The 13,931-nt window shown below is 54.4% G+C and overlaps 2 protein-coding genes across 3 annotated transcripts; one reads left to right on the top strand and one right to left on the bottom strand.

The window, feature by feature from the left end:
- The first annotated feature begins 373 nt into the window (after positions 1-373).
- SLC35G2 (solute carrier family 35 member G2) lies at positions 374-8,115 on the top strand. The gene is made up of 2 exons (XM_068421170.1): positions 374-529; positions 6,417-8,115. Exon 2 carries the CDS (start codon positions 6,439-6,441, stop codon positions 7,672-7,674), a length of 1,236 nt encoding a protein of 411 aa, XP_068277271.1. The 5' UTR covers positions 374-529; positions 6,417-6,438; the 3' UTR covers positions 7,675-8,115.
- A 678-nt stretch (positions 8,116-8,793) lies between these two features.
- On the bottom strand, positions 8,794-13,920 carry SCLY (selenocysteine lyase). 2 transcript variants are annotated; one of them, XM_068421144.1, is made up of 14 exons: positions 13,851-13,920; positions 13,274-13,347; positions 13,088-13,200; positions 12,885-12,985; positions 12,570-12,726; positions 12,124-12,251; positions 11,849-12,013; positions 11,385-11,491; positions 11,025-11,061; positions 10,569-10,652; positions 10,301-10,403; positions 10,043-10,118; positions 9,194-9,385; positions 8,794-9,054 (listed from the first exon to the last, which is right to left on the bottom strand). In XM_068421144.1, exons 2-13 carry the CDS (start codon positions 13,312-13,314, stop codon positions 9,226-9,228), a joined length of 1,272 nt encoding a protein of 423 aa, XP_068277245.1. In that variant the 5' UTR covers positions 13,315-13,347; positions 13,851-13,920; the 3' UTR covers positions 8,794-9,054; positions 9,194-9,225. The 2 variants fall into 2 exon arrangements, with proteins under 2 accessions (XP_068277245.1, XP_068277246.1); XM_068421145.1 differs by lacking the exon at positions 13,274-13,347 and having other exon boundaries at positions 13,851-13,898.
- Between the last annotated feature and the right edge of the window lie 11 nt (positions 13,921-13,931).

The following is a 13,931-nucleotide window of genomic DNA, read 5'->3' as shown; positions in this document are numbered from 1 at the left end:
CGGGGCGGCCCCGCCCGGCGTGAGGCACGCGGGCGCCGCAAACGTCTTTCGCGCGAAAACGCCGCGCATGCGCCCTGCCGCCGCTGCCCGCGCGCGGCCCCGCGGGGCGGCAGGCGGCCGTCAACGCCGCTGCTGAGGGGGCGGGGCGTTGCCAGGGCGACGGGAAACCGCACGGGGGCGGGAGCGTCTGTCGCGACAGAGCGCGGGAGGGGAGGGGCGGGGCGGGGCGGGGCGGGGCGGTCCCGGTGGGGGGGGCGGTCCCGGGCTCCGTGAGGCGGCGGGGCCGGAGCGCCCTCCCCGCCGGTGGCCGCGGCCGTGAGGGAGCGCTCGCTGCCGCGCTCTGCCTGCGCCCCCGACCGGGCGGCGGAGGGGCGGCCTCTCCTCAGCCGCTCGCCTGGGCCGGGGTCGCGGTGATGCGGCCCGTGGGCTGAGGGGGGCCGGGGGCCTCCCGGCATGGGAGAGGCGGGCAGCGGCGGCCTGAGGGCGCGGCGGCCTGAGGCAGCGGCGCCGGGCGGGTGTTTCGGCACCGGTAAGTGTTGCGGAGCAGGAGCGGGCGAGTCTCGCACCGGGGGGCTGCGGAGCCGGCGGCGAGGGAAAGGGCTGGCGGGGAAGGAGCCCCCGTAGCAGCCGCAGCCCCTCGCCCTGGCCACCGCGCGGGGCTGCTGCTCGCTCTCGGGGCTTTTAAAGCCTCCCTGAGCCCCGTGCTCTCGTTGGAGGTGCCCCGCTCCCTCTGCCAGGTGTCCGCGGTGCAGACGCGATAGTCGCCATCGCGACTTGCTCCATGCTCGGTGTGAAGTCCCGAGCCCTGGCTCACGTTCCGCACCCAGCCGTGCCCCGAGCCCGTGTGCCCGCACCTCGCACCCGCCGGCTTTGTGGCCGTGCCGGGTTTGATGCGGTTTCTTGGGAGAAGATCAAAAGCTCGAAATAAACCTTAACCTGTCATCAGTCCTGGTAAACCTCCATGTGCCTTCTCGTGCTCCATTTCAGCCCGTTGGAACTGTAATTCAGCCTTTCTTATATCTACCCAAGCTATTCTCGTATGCTGTAGGAGATATCTAAGCATTGCTGTATTCTCCGTTCTTTCCCCCATGCCTGGGATTGCAGTCTAAAGGGGTTTGATCACATGAGGGGTTTTGGAATGGGACGTTTGCAGTTTGCTCTTCTTCCAGAATCACTTAATGCCAGTATTGCTGCTGTGGAGGTAGTAGTAGCAGCAGGCAACAGGCATGAATGCAGAAATTAGAGTGGTGGTGTTTTTTTTCATGGAACTGGATGCATTTGGAGCCCTTATACAGCAAGAAAATAGGTTAGTGAAAGCAAGGGAAACTAAAGGTGTCACACACGATCCCACTGAAATCCCATGTGGCAGCTGTAGCGAGCTAGCACAAATATGGGTTGTTTTATGGGTAGCAAAATATTATCAGGAATGTACTGACAGTTCGTGGGGCTTAAGTGGAGGGTTTATGTTTGAATTCTGTGAAGGGTGTACTGGCTCTTCCCTTAGGCACTGCTGTTGGGCATGACTTGATTGATTTGAAGACGTGGGATACTGGTTTGTTGGTTTGTCTATAATGTTTGCTCATGTGCTTAAGTACTAAAAACTCCTTTCATGTAATTGCTTACACATTTTCTTAAATGTCTTTTATTATTCATTAAATTTTAATGAAGGCTTGAGTTTCTTTGCATATATTTTTAATAAAATTGATTTATATAGCCAGACCATCTGGCTAAAAAGATAAGGCTACTCTGATTTTCCAACGTGCACCTTACCAAATAGTTTAAAAGCGTAGCAGAAATGTAGGCTGTTTCCATGATACCAGTATTTAATTGCCTGCTGTGCACCTTATGTTGCCTTTTCTTCCCCCCCTCGGTTCAGGTTGTGTTACACTAGTCAGACAGACATCGCATGAGTGTAGATCCCGTGGCTTGTGTGGGTGCCTGAACTATCAAGCACCGAAGAATCTCCAGCAACATAAGGGTGGGTTAATAGAGGGGATGCTGGAACAGGAATTTAGGAGCTTTTCCTGCACCTGATAAGGAATCAAAAGAAAAAACCTGCGTTGTGAGAAGTCGGTGCTCTCTGCTTAATGAAGGTGGCACAAGTTCTGGTTACTTGGGTTTGTAGGGATGGAGCGGTTCTTCCGTACGTAAAACATTTAGGGAAAATTGTTAGTGTGTAGTAATCCTATAGAGATTGCTTACAGCCCTGTGGTAACCTCAGTCTAACCTGGTCAGGATTTGGGGGATTTTCCCCAGAGGAAGCAGAGGACCATCCCTGCGAGGCCTGCCTTTCAGAGCACGGGGAGAGCCAGCTTCTCGTTTTCGACTTCCTAAGGGCTGCCATTGCCACGTCTGCAAATCTTTTGTAATAACATTTCAGTGGCTGACTGATACTGACTGATCTGGCAGAAGATGAGAGTGTTTTTCTGTGAGTTTTTTGAAAACTGGTGGTTAGAATCACCAGTCAGACCTCAAAGCCTTAATTCCTTCAGGCACAGCAAGGAGACCTCAGCCTCCCATCTCCAGTAGTGAAGTGGCATGTAATCACCTATTCCTACCTTGCTAATTAGCACATGTGTAGTGATTTGGGGGGGGAGCAGGGGAGTGTTTGGAGTTTTTTTTCTTTTAAAAGAAATCATGGTGTGTATTCTGTTAAAGATTTGTGAGATGTATTGAATTGTGATTATTTGTTTGGGGTTCACACTTGGGCAGTGGGTGGTTTCCATGAGCTGGTAATTTACACAGGTGTCCCAGGTTGTCTTTTGAATTGGGAATGTTTGTTTTGATATATAAGGTGAGAATTTTGTGTAGTGCTCAATCTTCAGCCTTGTAGTTAAAGTGATTCAAAATCGAATTATGGTCTTCATAGAAAATGCAAATAAACCATCTTATGATTCCAGATATGAAGCAAAATAAAAACTTCATGTTATCTCTACAAAAGGCAGCAGCAGCAAGAGAAGTAGCAGGTTTTCTGCATAGGCTCTGCTGATTTCTGTTTGCTTTAAATTTGTGTCTGTGACAAACATAGTGCATTTGGGACATGCACTAATCTCAGCCTCCATTGAAATTCTTGCTGGTTAAGAAAAGCAAGGTCATCAAAGAGTACAAATAAATCTACTGTGTGAGAGCTGGCATAACATTTGTTATATACTCAATATTTAGTAGAGAAGTTACATTTTGGTTTAAGCACTCCTGTTTGTTCTTCCTTACTTCTCCTCTCCTGCCTTTCTCATTTCTCGTGCGTTTGCCCTTCCACTTTCCAGCCCTTCCAACCGGTAGCATTCCGAGTGCTGAAGAACCCTGGAGGGAATACAGCGGCTGTGTAGGACAGCCATTTTGAGCTACGTGCTCATGATCTATTGTTTTCCTCCAGAGAGATCTCTGAATACATTACACAGGTCCAGTACTAAATTTGCAGCTGCATTTTGTCTCTTGTCTATACCCTCTTCTATATTTCTTGGAAGAAAATGTAATCTAAACTCAGGAAGCAAGAAAGTTACCATTGTATGCTAATGGTAAAAAATTAGTTAGATTGGTTTTGTTTTCATGAACCATAGTTGCATCAGGACTCAGCTGTTTGGTAATGAAATGAGTTTATACAGGCTACATCCACTGTCACTCTAATAATAATGCTTGTGCACCTTATGTTGTCTTTTCCTCCCACTTATTTTGTTCCTGATCCATATATTGTACCTTAAATCAAGATGATCTTAACGTTTTTAAGATCTGGAGATGGCAAGGCAGAATTGTGAATTTATAAACACAATGAAAATGCAAGGTAAGAAAAGCTGTGCTTGTGAAAATCCCTGCCTTCCTGGGCTCATTCAGTGCATTTTGCATTTTCTTATTAAAAGAATCTGACATTAACAACTTATCTGAAGAAAAAGTGCGAGTAGCAGGTGAGACTGGGGTAGATTTCTGGTAGGGTGTTTTTAAATGTTTGATGGGTTGTTTGAACCGCCCACTAGTGCAGCTGGTACCCAGCTCTTGCCCTCTTCATCTGCTCTCGTTGGCATTTCAGGTGTTTCTTCTCAAGTTTCTTGCAGTATTTAAACTGTACATTAACGAGCACTCCGGAGTACGTTTAGCAGCTGGGTATGCTTTGTTTTTTCAGCTGAGCTCTGCTGAAAACAGGTAGGCAGCGGAGATGTGAACAGGAGAGCTAACACAAGGCCTCCTGAGCAGACAAAGGTGTTCCTTGTCCTCAGACCTTCTAACATCTACTGATAGCCGCTTCAGTGAGGTGTCTCAGGGCTGGGAGCATAGTCTGCCAAAGCAAGAGTAAGGTGGTGCCCCAGGATACCTCGCTTACCTGTGCAGATCCAAACTGGTGCTGGTGCCTTCCTCCAGAGCTGGGACTCCGTGTCTGTCCCTCTCCCCGCTCCCAGTCATCGCTCTCCCTTCCAGGGATTCACTCTGCCTACAAGAGGCAGGCTACACCTTAGCTTGGGTGTAGCAGTGGGTTCAATAAACGCTCAGCTGGTGAGGAAAAAGGAAGAATGTCCCATTCTTATGTAAATTATTTTTGCCAGGAGACACGGGCAGTGATTGGCTGTCACAGATTATGGATGGAGAAAATGCAAAGGCTGAACCTGGCCATGATATTTTTAAACTATTTCCGTGAAAAGCTATTGCACCCACTTTTACGTTGCCTTTTGATCTGTGGTCTCCCTGACAAACCGCCGTCGTGCTGTTCAGCCCGATTGTCCACTGGGCTGTAGTCTTGCACCTCCCCTGCTGACACCACACAGGCCAAACTGCTTCTGCCTGGCTGGGCTGGGCTCCTGGGGATGGATGGCTGGATTGGGAGGATGAGTCCTCCTGCACATCCTCTCCTCCACAGCACTGGTGAGGCAGGACAGCAGGAATGAGATGGTGAACTTGCTTGTTATTAAGCTGTAGGAACCTTACGATCACAAAGCCACCACTTGTTCTTTGAATTAGTTCCATCAGTGATTCAGAGGTGGCTGAGGAGTGGTTTTGGCAACATGACACTGATTGCTTTCTCTCCACCTCAAGTTGTTGTTTTTTTTTTTATTTTTTTCATAACGATGCACTGGGGTTGCCGGTTCCCAAGGAGCATGGCCTCACAGGCATGCTAGAGCTTCTCAGATTTTCACTTCGAGAAACAAGCAGAATGTTTTGTGCTGCCCTTGGGTATTACTTTCTGTGCTGAGATGGTGGTAACCTTTCCTATTTGGTATCTGAGAGCATCTACTGTTCCTGTTTAGACACCCGGACAAAGATGTAGATGACCAAGTAGTGTTTTCCCCTTCTGGCTTGGGATTAGATCTCTCAGCAGCAGGTGAGGTGTGCGTGTGTACATTTGCTGGGTTGAACAGAAGGCAGGGAAGGCTGCACTTCTCCTGCTGCCACTTCATTTGGAAGGGCTCTTTGCGCATATGGCGGAGGGCGCTGCGAAAACAAAGTCATCTCCGTGACATCCTTGTGCCTGAATTAAACTGAGGACAGCGATGGCACGCTCAGCGGAGAGCTGGAGGGAATTAAGGCTGCAGGTGGGCTCCCTGTGGGCAGGTTACACGCACCCGCGCCAGCGGAGAGTGAGTGGCGTTTGTGCTGGTGAAGGCCGGAGCGTGAAGGGATCGCTTGCTTGTTTTGGGAGGCGTGTGTCACGGTGGCGTGGACAGTGCGGGCACCGAGGGGAGAGCTCGCACCGCTTGTGTAGTGTGAAATGGACCTTCAGTAGGAGACAGAAGGATGGTGCTTTTGTTGCTGTAGTTTTTAAAGGTCTGTCTCGTTAGTAGTCTGGATCAGCCCTTCTAAATTTTCCCCATTAAAAAAAAAATAAAATCAGATTTGAAGAATGAATCTGTTGCAAAATCAATCAATGGAAATAAAAGGATGTGTAGAGAAAAAGGAATTTTTAACACTGTCAAAGTATTGTTCAAAAATGTGTTGTTTATTCATGTGCTAACTCTGACTTGCTCAGGGATGCTCCCTGGTGCCCTGTGTTGCTCTGTCAGTTTAGAAACAAGGCGATCATCTTCTCCAGCCAAATTTCTGCCGTAATCTTGTAACATTAGCAAGCAAGTAATGATAAGCATAATGCATAATTGCAGGGTATTTACTGTCCAAAAAGCTTAGTAAGAGCACTTGCTCATTAGAATAAGAATATACTAGAATGCATTATGCGTACTATACATAATAAGAATATATGTCATTTTCAAAAATTAGTGACTAAAGTGAAATTCCACGGTTGGCTTTTAAGGAGATCCAAACGGCCTGACTATCAAAGGTATTTAGCAGTAACTTAGCAGAAAATTAAAGCAAAACCAAGAATAATCTACTAGTACTCGCACGTGGTTGATAAAAATAACCTGTAAACACTAACAGCGAATGAATGTCTCGCTATTCATTAAAAAAAAATAACAGTGCATCTCCATTTTTTTCTTAAGACCCGGACGTTTCTCTGAGGAAATGGATACATCTTCCCAAAAATACCCAGTCAAAAAGCGAGTGAAAATTCATCCCAACACAGTAACAGTGAAATATACTTCTCATTATCCCCAGCCAGGAGAAGAGGGATATGAGGATGTTAATGAAGATACTGGAGTATTTGTGGAGGATAATCCTAAAAAAAGACTACTGAATGATGGGAAAAAGAGAGAAAGGACTTTTTTTGGTACAATAGACACCAAGCTTCAGCCGGCACAACTGCCAAAGCCCGATGAGACCGGCCAATCCCCGCATTTTCCTGAAGGAAACATACTGCAGTCGAGGAAAACGTGGGTAGTCCTTTTTGGATCTGCCGTGGCTCATGGATGTGTGGCTCTAATTACGAGATTAATTTCTGATCGTTCCAAAGTGCCATCCCTAGAGTTAATTTTCATCCGTTCAGTCTTGCAGGTGCTGTCCATTACTGTTGTGTGTTATTACCACGAGCCTCCCTTTGGCCCCAAAGGCTACAGGCTCCGGCTCTTCTTCTATGGGGTCTGCAATGTTATCTCTATTACCTGTGCTTATACCTCCTTCTCTATAGTTCCCCCCAGCAATGGGACCATTATGTGGAGGGCTACCACTACAGTGTTCAGTGCCATTTTGGCTTTTTTACTCATAGATGAAGGAATGGCTTACGTAGACATAATGACTGTAGTTGGCAGCGTGTTTGGCGTTTGTCTGGTCATGATCCCCAACATCGTTAAGGAGGAAAACTCTTTGTTGAGCACCTGGAAGGAAGCTTTTGGCTATACCATGACCGTTATGGCAGGGTTGACAACTGCTCTCTCCATGATAGTCTATAGGTCAATCAAAGATAACGTCAGCATGTGGACGGCACTGTTCACCTTTAGTTGGACGGGGACGGTGTGGGGAGCGTCCACCATGTTCTTACTTCAAGAGCCAATCGTCCCACTGGATGGAGAAACCTGGAGCTATCTCCTTGCCATCTGCCTGTGCTCCACAGCAGCCTTCCTGGGGGTCTACTACGCCCTGAGCAAGTTCCACCCTGCTTTGGTCAGCACCGTACAGCACCTGGAGATAGTCATCGCCATGGTCCTGCAGCTTGTCGTGTTGCGGATCTTCCCAGGTGCTTACGATCTTGTTGGGGGAGCGGTTATTTTGGTTAGTGTTTTTTTCCTTGCATGTTATAAACTGTCCTGGAAGAATTTAGGAAGACAAGATTATCAGGAGATTGTGGATTCTTCCATTAAATGAATTGCACTTTTGCCATCCGATTCTGGCTATGTGACCACGTGAAAGTAACGTGTTTCAGCTCTGTGGTGTTCTAGCGTAGTGGCCAGGTCCTCTCTCGACCATTTAAATTCACAGCTGATGTAGCAATGTTGGTATTTCCAGACTTCCATGACAGGTGAATTTGTTCTAGTGCGTACAACCACTGACTGACTGTCTCCAGCACGTGGGGTGCGTGAGCGGAAGCACAGGCTGGCCCACAGAAGTGCAGGCCAAGGCATGGGCATGTTCTTCCTCACCTTCCCTGGATAAGGCAATACAGAGTCGGAGGGATCCACTAGTGACTCTCATTCCTGTGCAGTGTGGTAGTAGGAAAACGAACAGTAAAACCATTAAAATGGGCAGCTGGAGTGTTCGTATCCTCTGTAATCCTTACGCTTTGGCTGTAATATTCTAAATGAAGTCATGCTAATATTTCTGTGGTTAAAACTTGCGTTTCCTGTGTGTATAAAGAGTAAGTCAGTAAAGCGCTTTGTGCTTTGTGGGTAATTTCTGTCTGAATCGATGCAGGAAGCCCAGACCTCCTGGGGGGGAAAGACAGCCCCAAAACCCAGATCTCCACTTGTACCACAGTTGTGAAAGAAAGGTCCGCAAGAACTATGTAAGGTCCATGGCAGATAAAAGATCTACCCCTGAAGCAGAGCAATATTCTTTCTATGGAACCACTTTTTCTGAAAGAGGTTTAGAATATTATGCAAGGGAGGAGAAAAAAAAGGGGGATAAGAAAAGATTGCATTTGAGATTGAGGTGTCAGCAGTACCACTGAACAGCCTGACGCACATCCAGTGACTAAGTTGGTGTGCTGGAGTCCTAACACTTCAGAAATTAGACTTACAAAAAGCCCCAGGGTTTTATAGTTCCAAATATTCCTGGCCGTGCTAATGTATGGCTAGTAAAGAGAAAGACCAGCATCTAAGAACCTGTGTCCACGGCCTCCATGCCAACCAGGACCAGCGGGCACCTCCCTGCTCCAGCAGACTGTGCCTCTGTTCTGGGACACTGGCATTTTCTGAGGGAAAACACATTGCTCAGATGACCCCAACCAGTCCAGCTTCCCCCAAGGAAAACACCACAGAAAATACATTTTATGGGAAAAAGCCACCGCAGTGGCAATCACTTTTATTCCTGTGAATACCCAGGGAGACCAGGTTCCCCGACATCAGTCCCACCAGCGACGCCCCTAATCCATCTGACGCTTGTGTCCTCCTGTGTCAGGGATCAGAGTGACCGCCTGGGCCACGCAGGGAAGACACATTTCCTCGGGTGCTGGCACACAGCTAGGGCTGCCCCGACAACTCTGGTTCCTTTAGGAGCACGTGGAGCTGGCAGCAGGAGCTCTGCCCACTGTAGAAAGGACAGGAGGAAGGGGAGCAGGTAACACAACGCAGTGCTGGGGAAGCTGTACCAAACACCTTCCCAGCCAAAAAACCCTTTGGCAGCCAGCACCCAGGGGCCAAGCAGGACACAATCCCAACCCGCGAACCTGGGTGATGGCCAGGGAACAGTTCCTGGGGTCTACAGGGCTTGGTCCTGATCCAGCTGCGCCACAGCCTGCACGAGGTCCTGCACAACCAAGTCCACGTCTGCCCGCGTGGTGTCTCGCCCCACGCTCAGCCGCAAGGCGTTCTGCGCCACGTCGTAGGGGATCCCGCAGCTGAGCAGAATCGAGGAGGGCCTGAAACACAGACAGGCTGAGCGGCTTTAGCTCGAAGGCCGAGGAAGCACATGCATCACCAGGAAGTGCCACCAAGCCGTACGAGAGAGCACATCTGCAGCTGCACTCCAGGCAAACCTGTCTCCTCCACAGCGCCCTTCTGGCGTTCCAAAGGCACCTGTTCCCACTGGCCTTGTTGCCCTATGGTGGATCTGGCTCTTCCCCTCCAAGGACAAACCTCTCCTTTGTCCCCATGGGTTGGCAGCTCTGCCATGTCCACAGGGCATTGCTCTACACTAGGCTAAAAGCACCTGGTATGCCCACACCCCCCCAAAGGAGCCCGCTGGAGACCCAAATCGGGCTTCAGCAGGTGAGCCAGGCACACACTGGCATAAGGCAGATACTCTTCTGGCAATGCCAGGCATTGAAGAGTTACTTCCAAGCTCAGCTGGATCACCACAGCCAGGAGGGACAAAGTCCTTGCAAGCAGCAGTCAAGCGTTCCTGCTGTGTCTCCTGCAATAACCTCCTTCGCAGCCCTTCAGCCCCTCTGGAACGCTCTGCACCCTCTTTGCTCCAGGTGACACTGCCCACAGTCCCTTTCCCTCTTCTGTTTCCCTCCCTCCCGCCAGCTCTCCTCTGGGAAGATGCCCTGGGCCTGGCAAAGCCGGCTACTTACCGATCCCCTTTCTCAGAGTGGCAGGCAGCCCCAATGCTGGCGAGAAGCACCTTGCAGCGAGACAGCACCCTTCGCCCTGCAGCACACATGAGGACAGGTCTCCCAGTGCCCAGGCTCTCTACGAGAGCTGCTGTCTGCCTCATCTCCTTGCCCAAGCTGCAGCCAAGCACCCGCCAGTCTCTAGCCGCAGGGTGCTGTGCGGGGCAAGTGCGTGCCTCCGTGGGCACCATCACGGGGCAGCAGTGGCGTGAGAGCTACCTTGAAGGCCTGGGCCCAGGATGGAGAAGTTAGAGGTGTTGCAGAGTCGCTTGGAGCCCATAAAGTGGCTGTTGAGGTGGATCCTCTGCTTCCCAAAGGAGGCCTGGAGAAATCAGAGGGCTGTGAACCACTCTGGGTTCGCAAGCAGCTCTGTTGTGATGAGGAGGTGGCAGGGCCAGAGGGACATACCCACCCTGGCTCCAGGCCCCACACTCTGCAGGCTGAGACCCTGGGAGGGGAGAGACAAACAGGAACCAGGTCTACTCACCTCCAGCCTGGCCTCCAGGTAATCCCGAACGTCCCGCATATGAGCCTCGTAGGCCTCCCAGTTCTTGCTCACCAACTCTGCAGCCTGAGGAGAGAAAACCCAGACAGGCTCCGTCAGCGACCTGCTGACACCCGTCTCCGTGCACGGCCCCCTAGCATGTGAGTCCAGCCCAGGAACAGCCTCTGCAATTGCCAGGTCCCCCGTGTCCCCCAACAGCCTCTCGGTGCCTTGTGCCACGTGAGCTGCGTGACTGCCCGCTGCCAGGGCTGCAAAGCCTGCAGCAAGTGCTCCCAAGCACCTCCTCTGCTGGCACCAGAAAGCCCCATCCTTGTCCCAGTAGTTCACCTGCCCTCCTGCACCCCGAGTTTGTCACTTCTAATAACCAGGGAGCACAGGTGGCCATCTCCATGCTGGCTCCGCCAGGCAGCACCCCCAGGGAAGTGCTCGCTGACTCACCTGGCCGAGGCCAGCGATCATGGGGGTGTTCTCGGTGCTGGAAGGGAAGAGGGAACAGGGAATTATCATTTCTCTGGACCAGAAACCCAACCTCAGGGCACAGACGTTCCCTGCACTGCTGGCAGGGGGTCCTGGACCCCTTTCTGAGGCGGCTGGGAAGGGGGCGGTTCCACCCCAGAGTTCCTCCCACAGCAAAGCCTGCGCACCAGGCTCCCGCATTTCCCATGCACGTCTCCCCCTGCCAGGCTGCTGGCCCCAGGGCTGGCAGGTGACAGAGCTGCCAGCTCAGCTCAGGCTGAGTAGCGCTTTTGGCCACCAGCCCGAGGCCCAGCTCTCCAGGCCACCACCCGGCCACCTTACCCTGGCCGGAAACTCCTCTCCTGTCCCCCTCCGAAGAGCATGGGGTGCAGCGGGGTAGCGGTGCCGGGGCCGCGCACGTACAGCGCGCCGATCCGCGGGCCGTAGAACTGCAGGGGGAAACAGCCACGGTGACCCTGGGGACACGCCGCCGGGCACCCCCTTCCTGTACTTCTGCCCAAATCCGAGTGCCCTCCAGGGCTGACCCCTGCCCATCTCACAGGCACAGCCTGCTGCGGAGCTGTCCCCTGCCCTTGGCCTCCTCCTGCTCGCCCTTCCAGATGGGTTCCCCTGACTCGCCAGAGCCTTGGCACCCAGCTGGAGACTGTCTTCAGAGCATCATCCAGGAGGAAACTTTGGCCACTGATGAGTATCAAGCTGTGAGGGGCACCCAAAGCCTCCCTGGCACCCCAAAAGAGATGTCTTAGAGGGTGAAGAGCAGCTGGGCAGTGTGAGCAGGACCATACCTTGTGTCCCACGATGGTGAGGTAGTCCACCCCCAGCTCCTGCACGTCCACACGCCCCTTGCCAATCATCTGCGCCGCGTCCGTGTGCAGCAGGATCCCGGGCAGCCCCTCTGCCGCTCTCCGCTGATTGAGGGCCCGGACACGCTGGCTCAGCTCCGCAACAGGCTGGCGGGAGAGAAGAGGGTCTGCGTCCCAGGGACCGTCTGCTCCCCCTCACCAAGGACCTTTTTGTGAGGATGTCCCCAGCCTGTCCCAGTTGCTGCCCACAGACTCACCATGATGACCCCAGTCTCGTTATTGGCCAGCATGATGGAAACCAGGCAGGTGGTCGGCCGGACGGCAGCGAGGATGTCATCTACCTCAGCCTGCCCGCTTCGTGGGGACACAGCCACGAAGGTGACTTCTGCAAGCCAAGAAACAAGCCCTGATGTTTGCTGGGAAGCCCGATAGCGCCCAGGGCTGCCCGCATCCCACTGAGCGGGCAGGAGAGCTGTGTGGGCAGCTGGTGCGCAGGCAGAGAGCACCGCAGCTCTTGGGAGGCAAGTGCAGGACGTCAACAGGGTAACACACCCAGCTTGGGGGAATGTGCAGGGACTCAGAGCCCTTTGAGGGTCCCCGTCCTCCTCTGCAAAACCACCCGCGTAGAAAAGCCCTGCCGGGCAAACCCCAGTCTGCGGCCAGACGTCCTCGACCTGTCCCCTGCGGTCCCTCTGCCGCTCACCTGCCAGGCTCTCCTTCACCAGCTGCTCCAGCGGCAGGCGGATGGAGTCGTGCTCCACGCTCGACGTCACCACGTGCGGCATCCCGGGGCCGTCCCCCGGCCTGGCCTGGCATTCGCGGAAGTGCCTGCAGGCGGTGTGGATCACCATGTTGTTGGCCTGGGGAGAGGAAGGCAGAGGGGAAAATGAAGGCCCAGAGGGAGCGCGGCGCCCTTCATCCCCACCCTCCTCATCGCCGTTTGCTTGAGAGGGGGTGGCGGGCAGGGGCACCCGGGAAGGGGGTCACCGCCCGGCACGGAGATCACGGCCGCTCCCACCTCCGTGCCCCCTGAGGTGAAGACGATGTCCTCTGGGCGGCCGCCCACCATCCTCGCCACGCTCTCCCGGGCGCTGCCGACGAGCTCCTTCGCCTTCCTGCCTGCGGGACGAGACCCGGCAGCTCCGCCATGGGCTCCCGTGGCCACGGGGCTCGGCCCGGCCGCAGCGGGGAGCCGCCACGGCAGCTGCCCCGCGTCCCTACCTGCAGGGTGGGAGCTGCTGGGGTTGCCCCAGGCCTGGCGCAGGGCGTCCCACACGGCCTGGGCCGCCTCGGGGGCCAGCGGGGTGGTGGCGTTGTGGTCCAGGTAGACCCTCCTGCGGGGACGGGCGGCAGGTGAGGGGGCGCCGGGGGGCGGGGAGGGGGGGACGGGGCGGGGGGGGGTCTCACCCCTCCGACGTGTCACACGGCGGCTCCGTCCCGGCGCCCATCGCTGCCGTCACCGTCCCTCTGCCGCCGCCGCCCTGGCACCGCAGGGCACACGCGTGTGGGCCCCCGCGGCGCGGCCCCGGCAGCTGCCCCGCCTGCCCCACCGCCGCGGCACAGCCAATCGGCTCCCTCCTGCCTGCCCCACCACGTGTTGTGTCCACCAATGAGCTCCCTCCCTCCTTCCCCCCATCACGGCACTAACCAATCAGCTCTCTCTCCTCTGCCCCACAATTACAGCACTCGCCAATCGGCTCCCTCCTTCCTCCCTCCCCCACCGCCGTGACGCCCGCCCGCCAATCCGCTCCCCGCCGCCTGCGCAGCGGCCAATCAGCTCCCGTCATCCTCGCGGCCCGCACTGCGCCCGCCCATTGGCCGGGGGACCCCGAGCCTGCGGAGCTCCCATTGGCCCCCGGCAGGCGGCGGCGGCGGCGCAGCCAATCGGCTCCGCCCGGGGTCCGCGCGGGACCCCTCCTCCCTCCCTCCCGCCAGGGGGCGCCGGTGGGGGGGTGCCGGGGCCGCGCCGCGGCCGCGCTCTCACTCTCACGCGCCGCTCCCTCCTCCGCGCGCGGCCAATCCCGCGGCCGCTGCCGCCGCGCCGGGCGGAAGGGGCGGGCGCGAG

Source organism: Nyctibius grandis, chromosome 32 (genome assembly GCF_013368605.1).
Source record: "Nyctibius grandis isolate bNycGra1 chromosome 32, bNycGra1.pri, whole genome shotgun sequence".
Classification (NCBI taxonomy): Eukaryota; Metazoa; Chordata; class Aves; order Nyctibiiformes; family Nyctibiidae; genus Nyctibius; species Nyctibius grandis.
The sequence above is the reverse complement of the archived record's forward strand: the minus strand, read 5'-3'. Positions and strand labels throughout refer to the sequence as shown.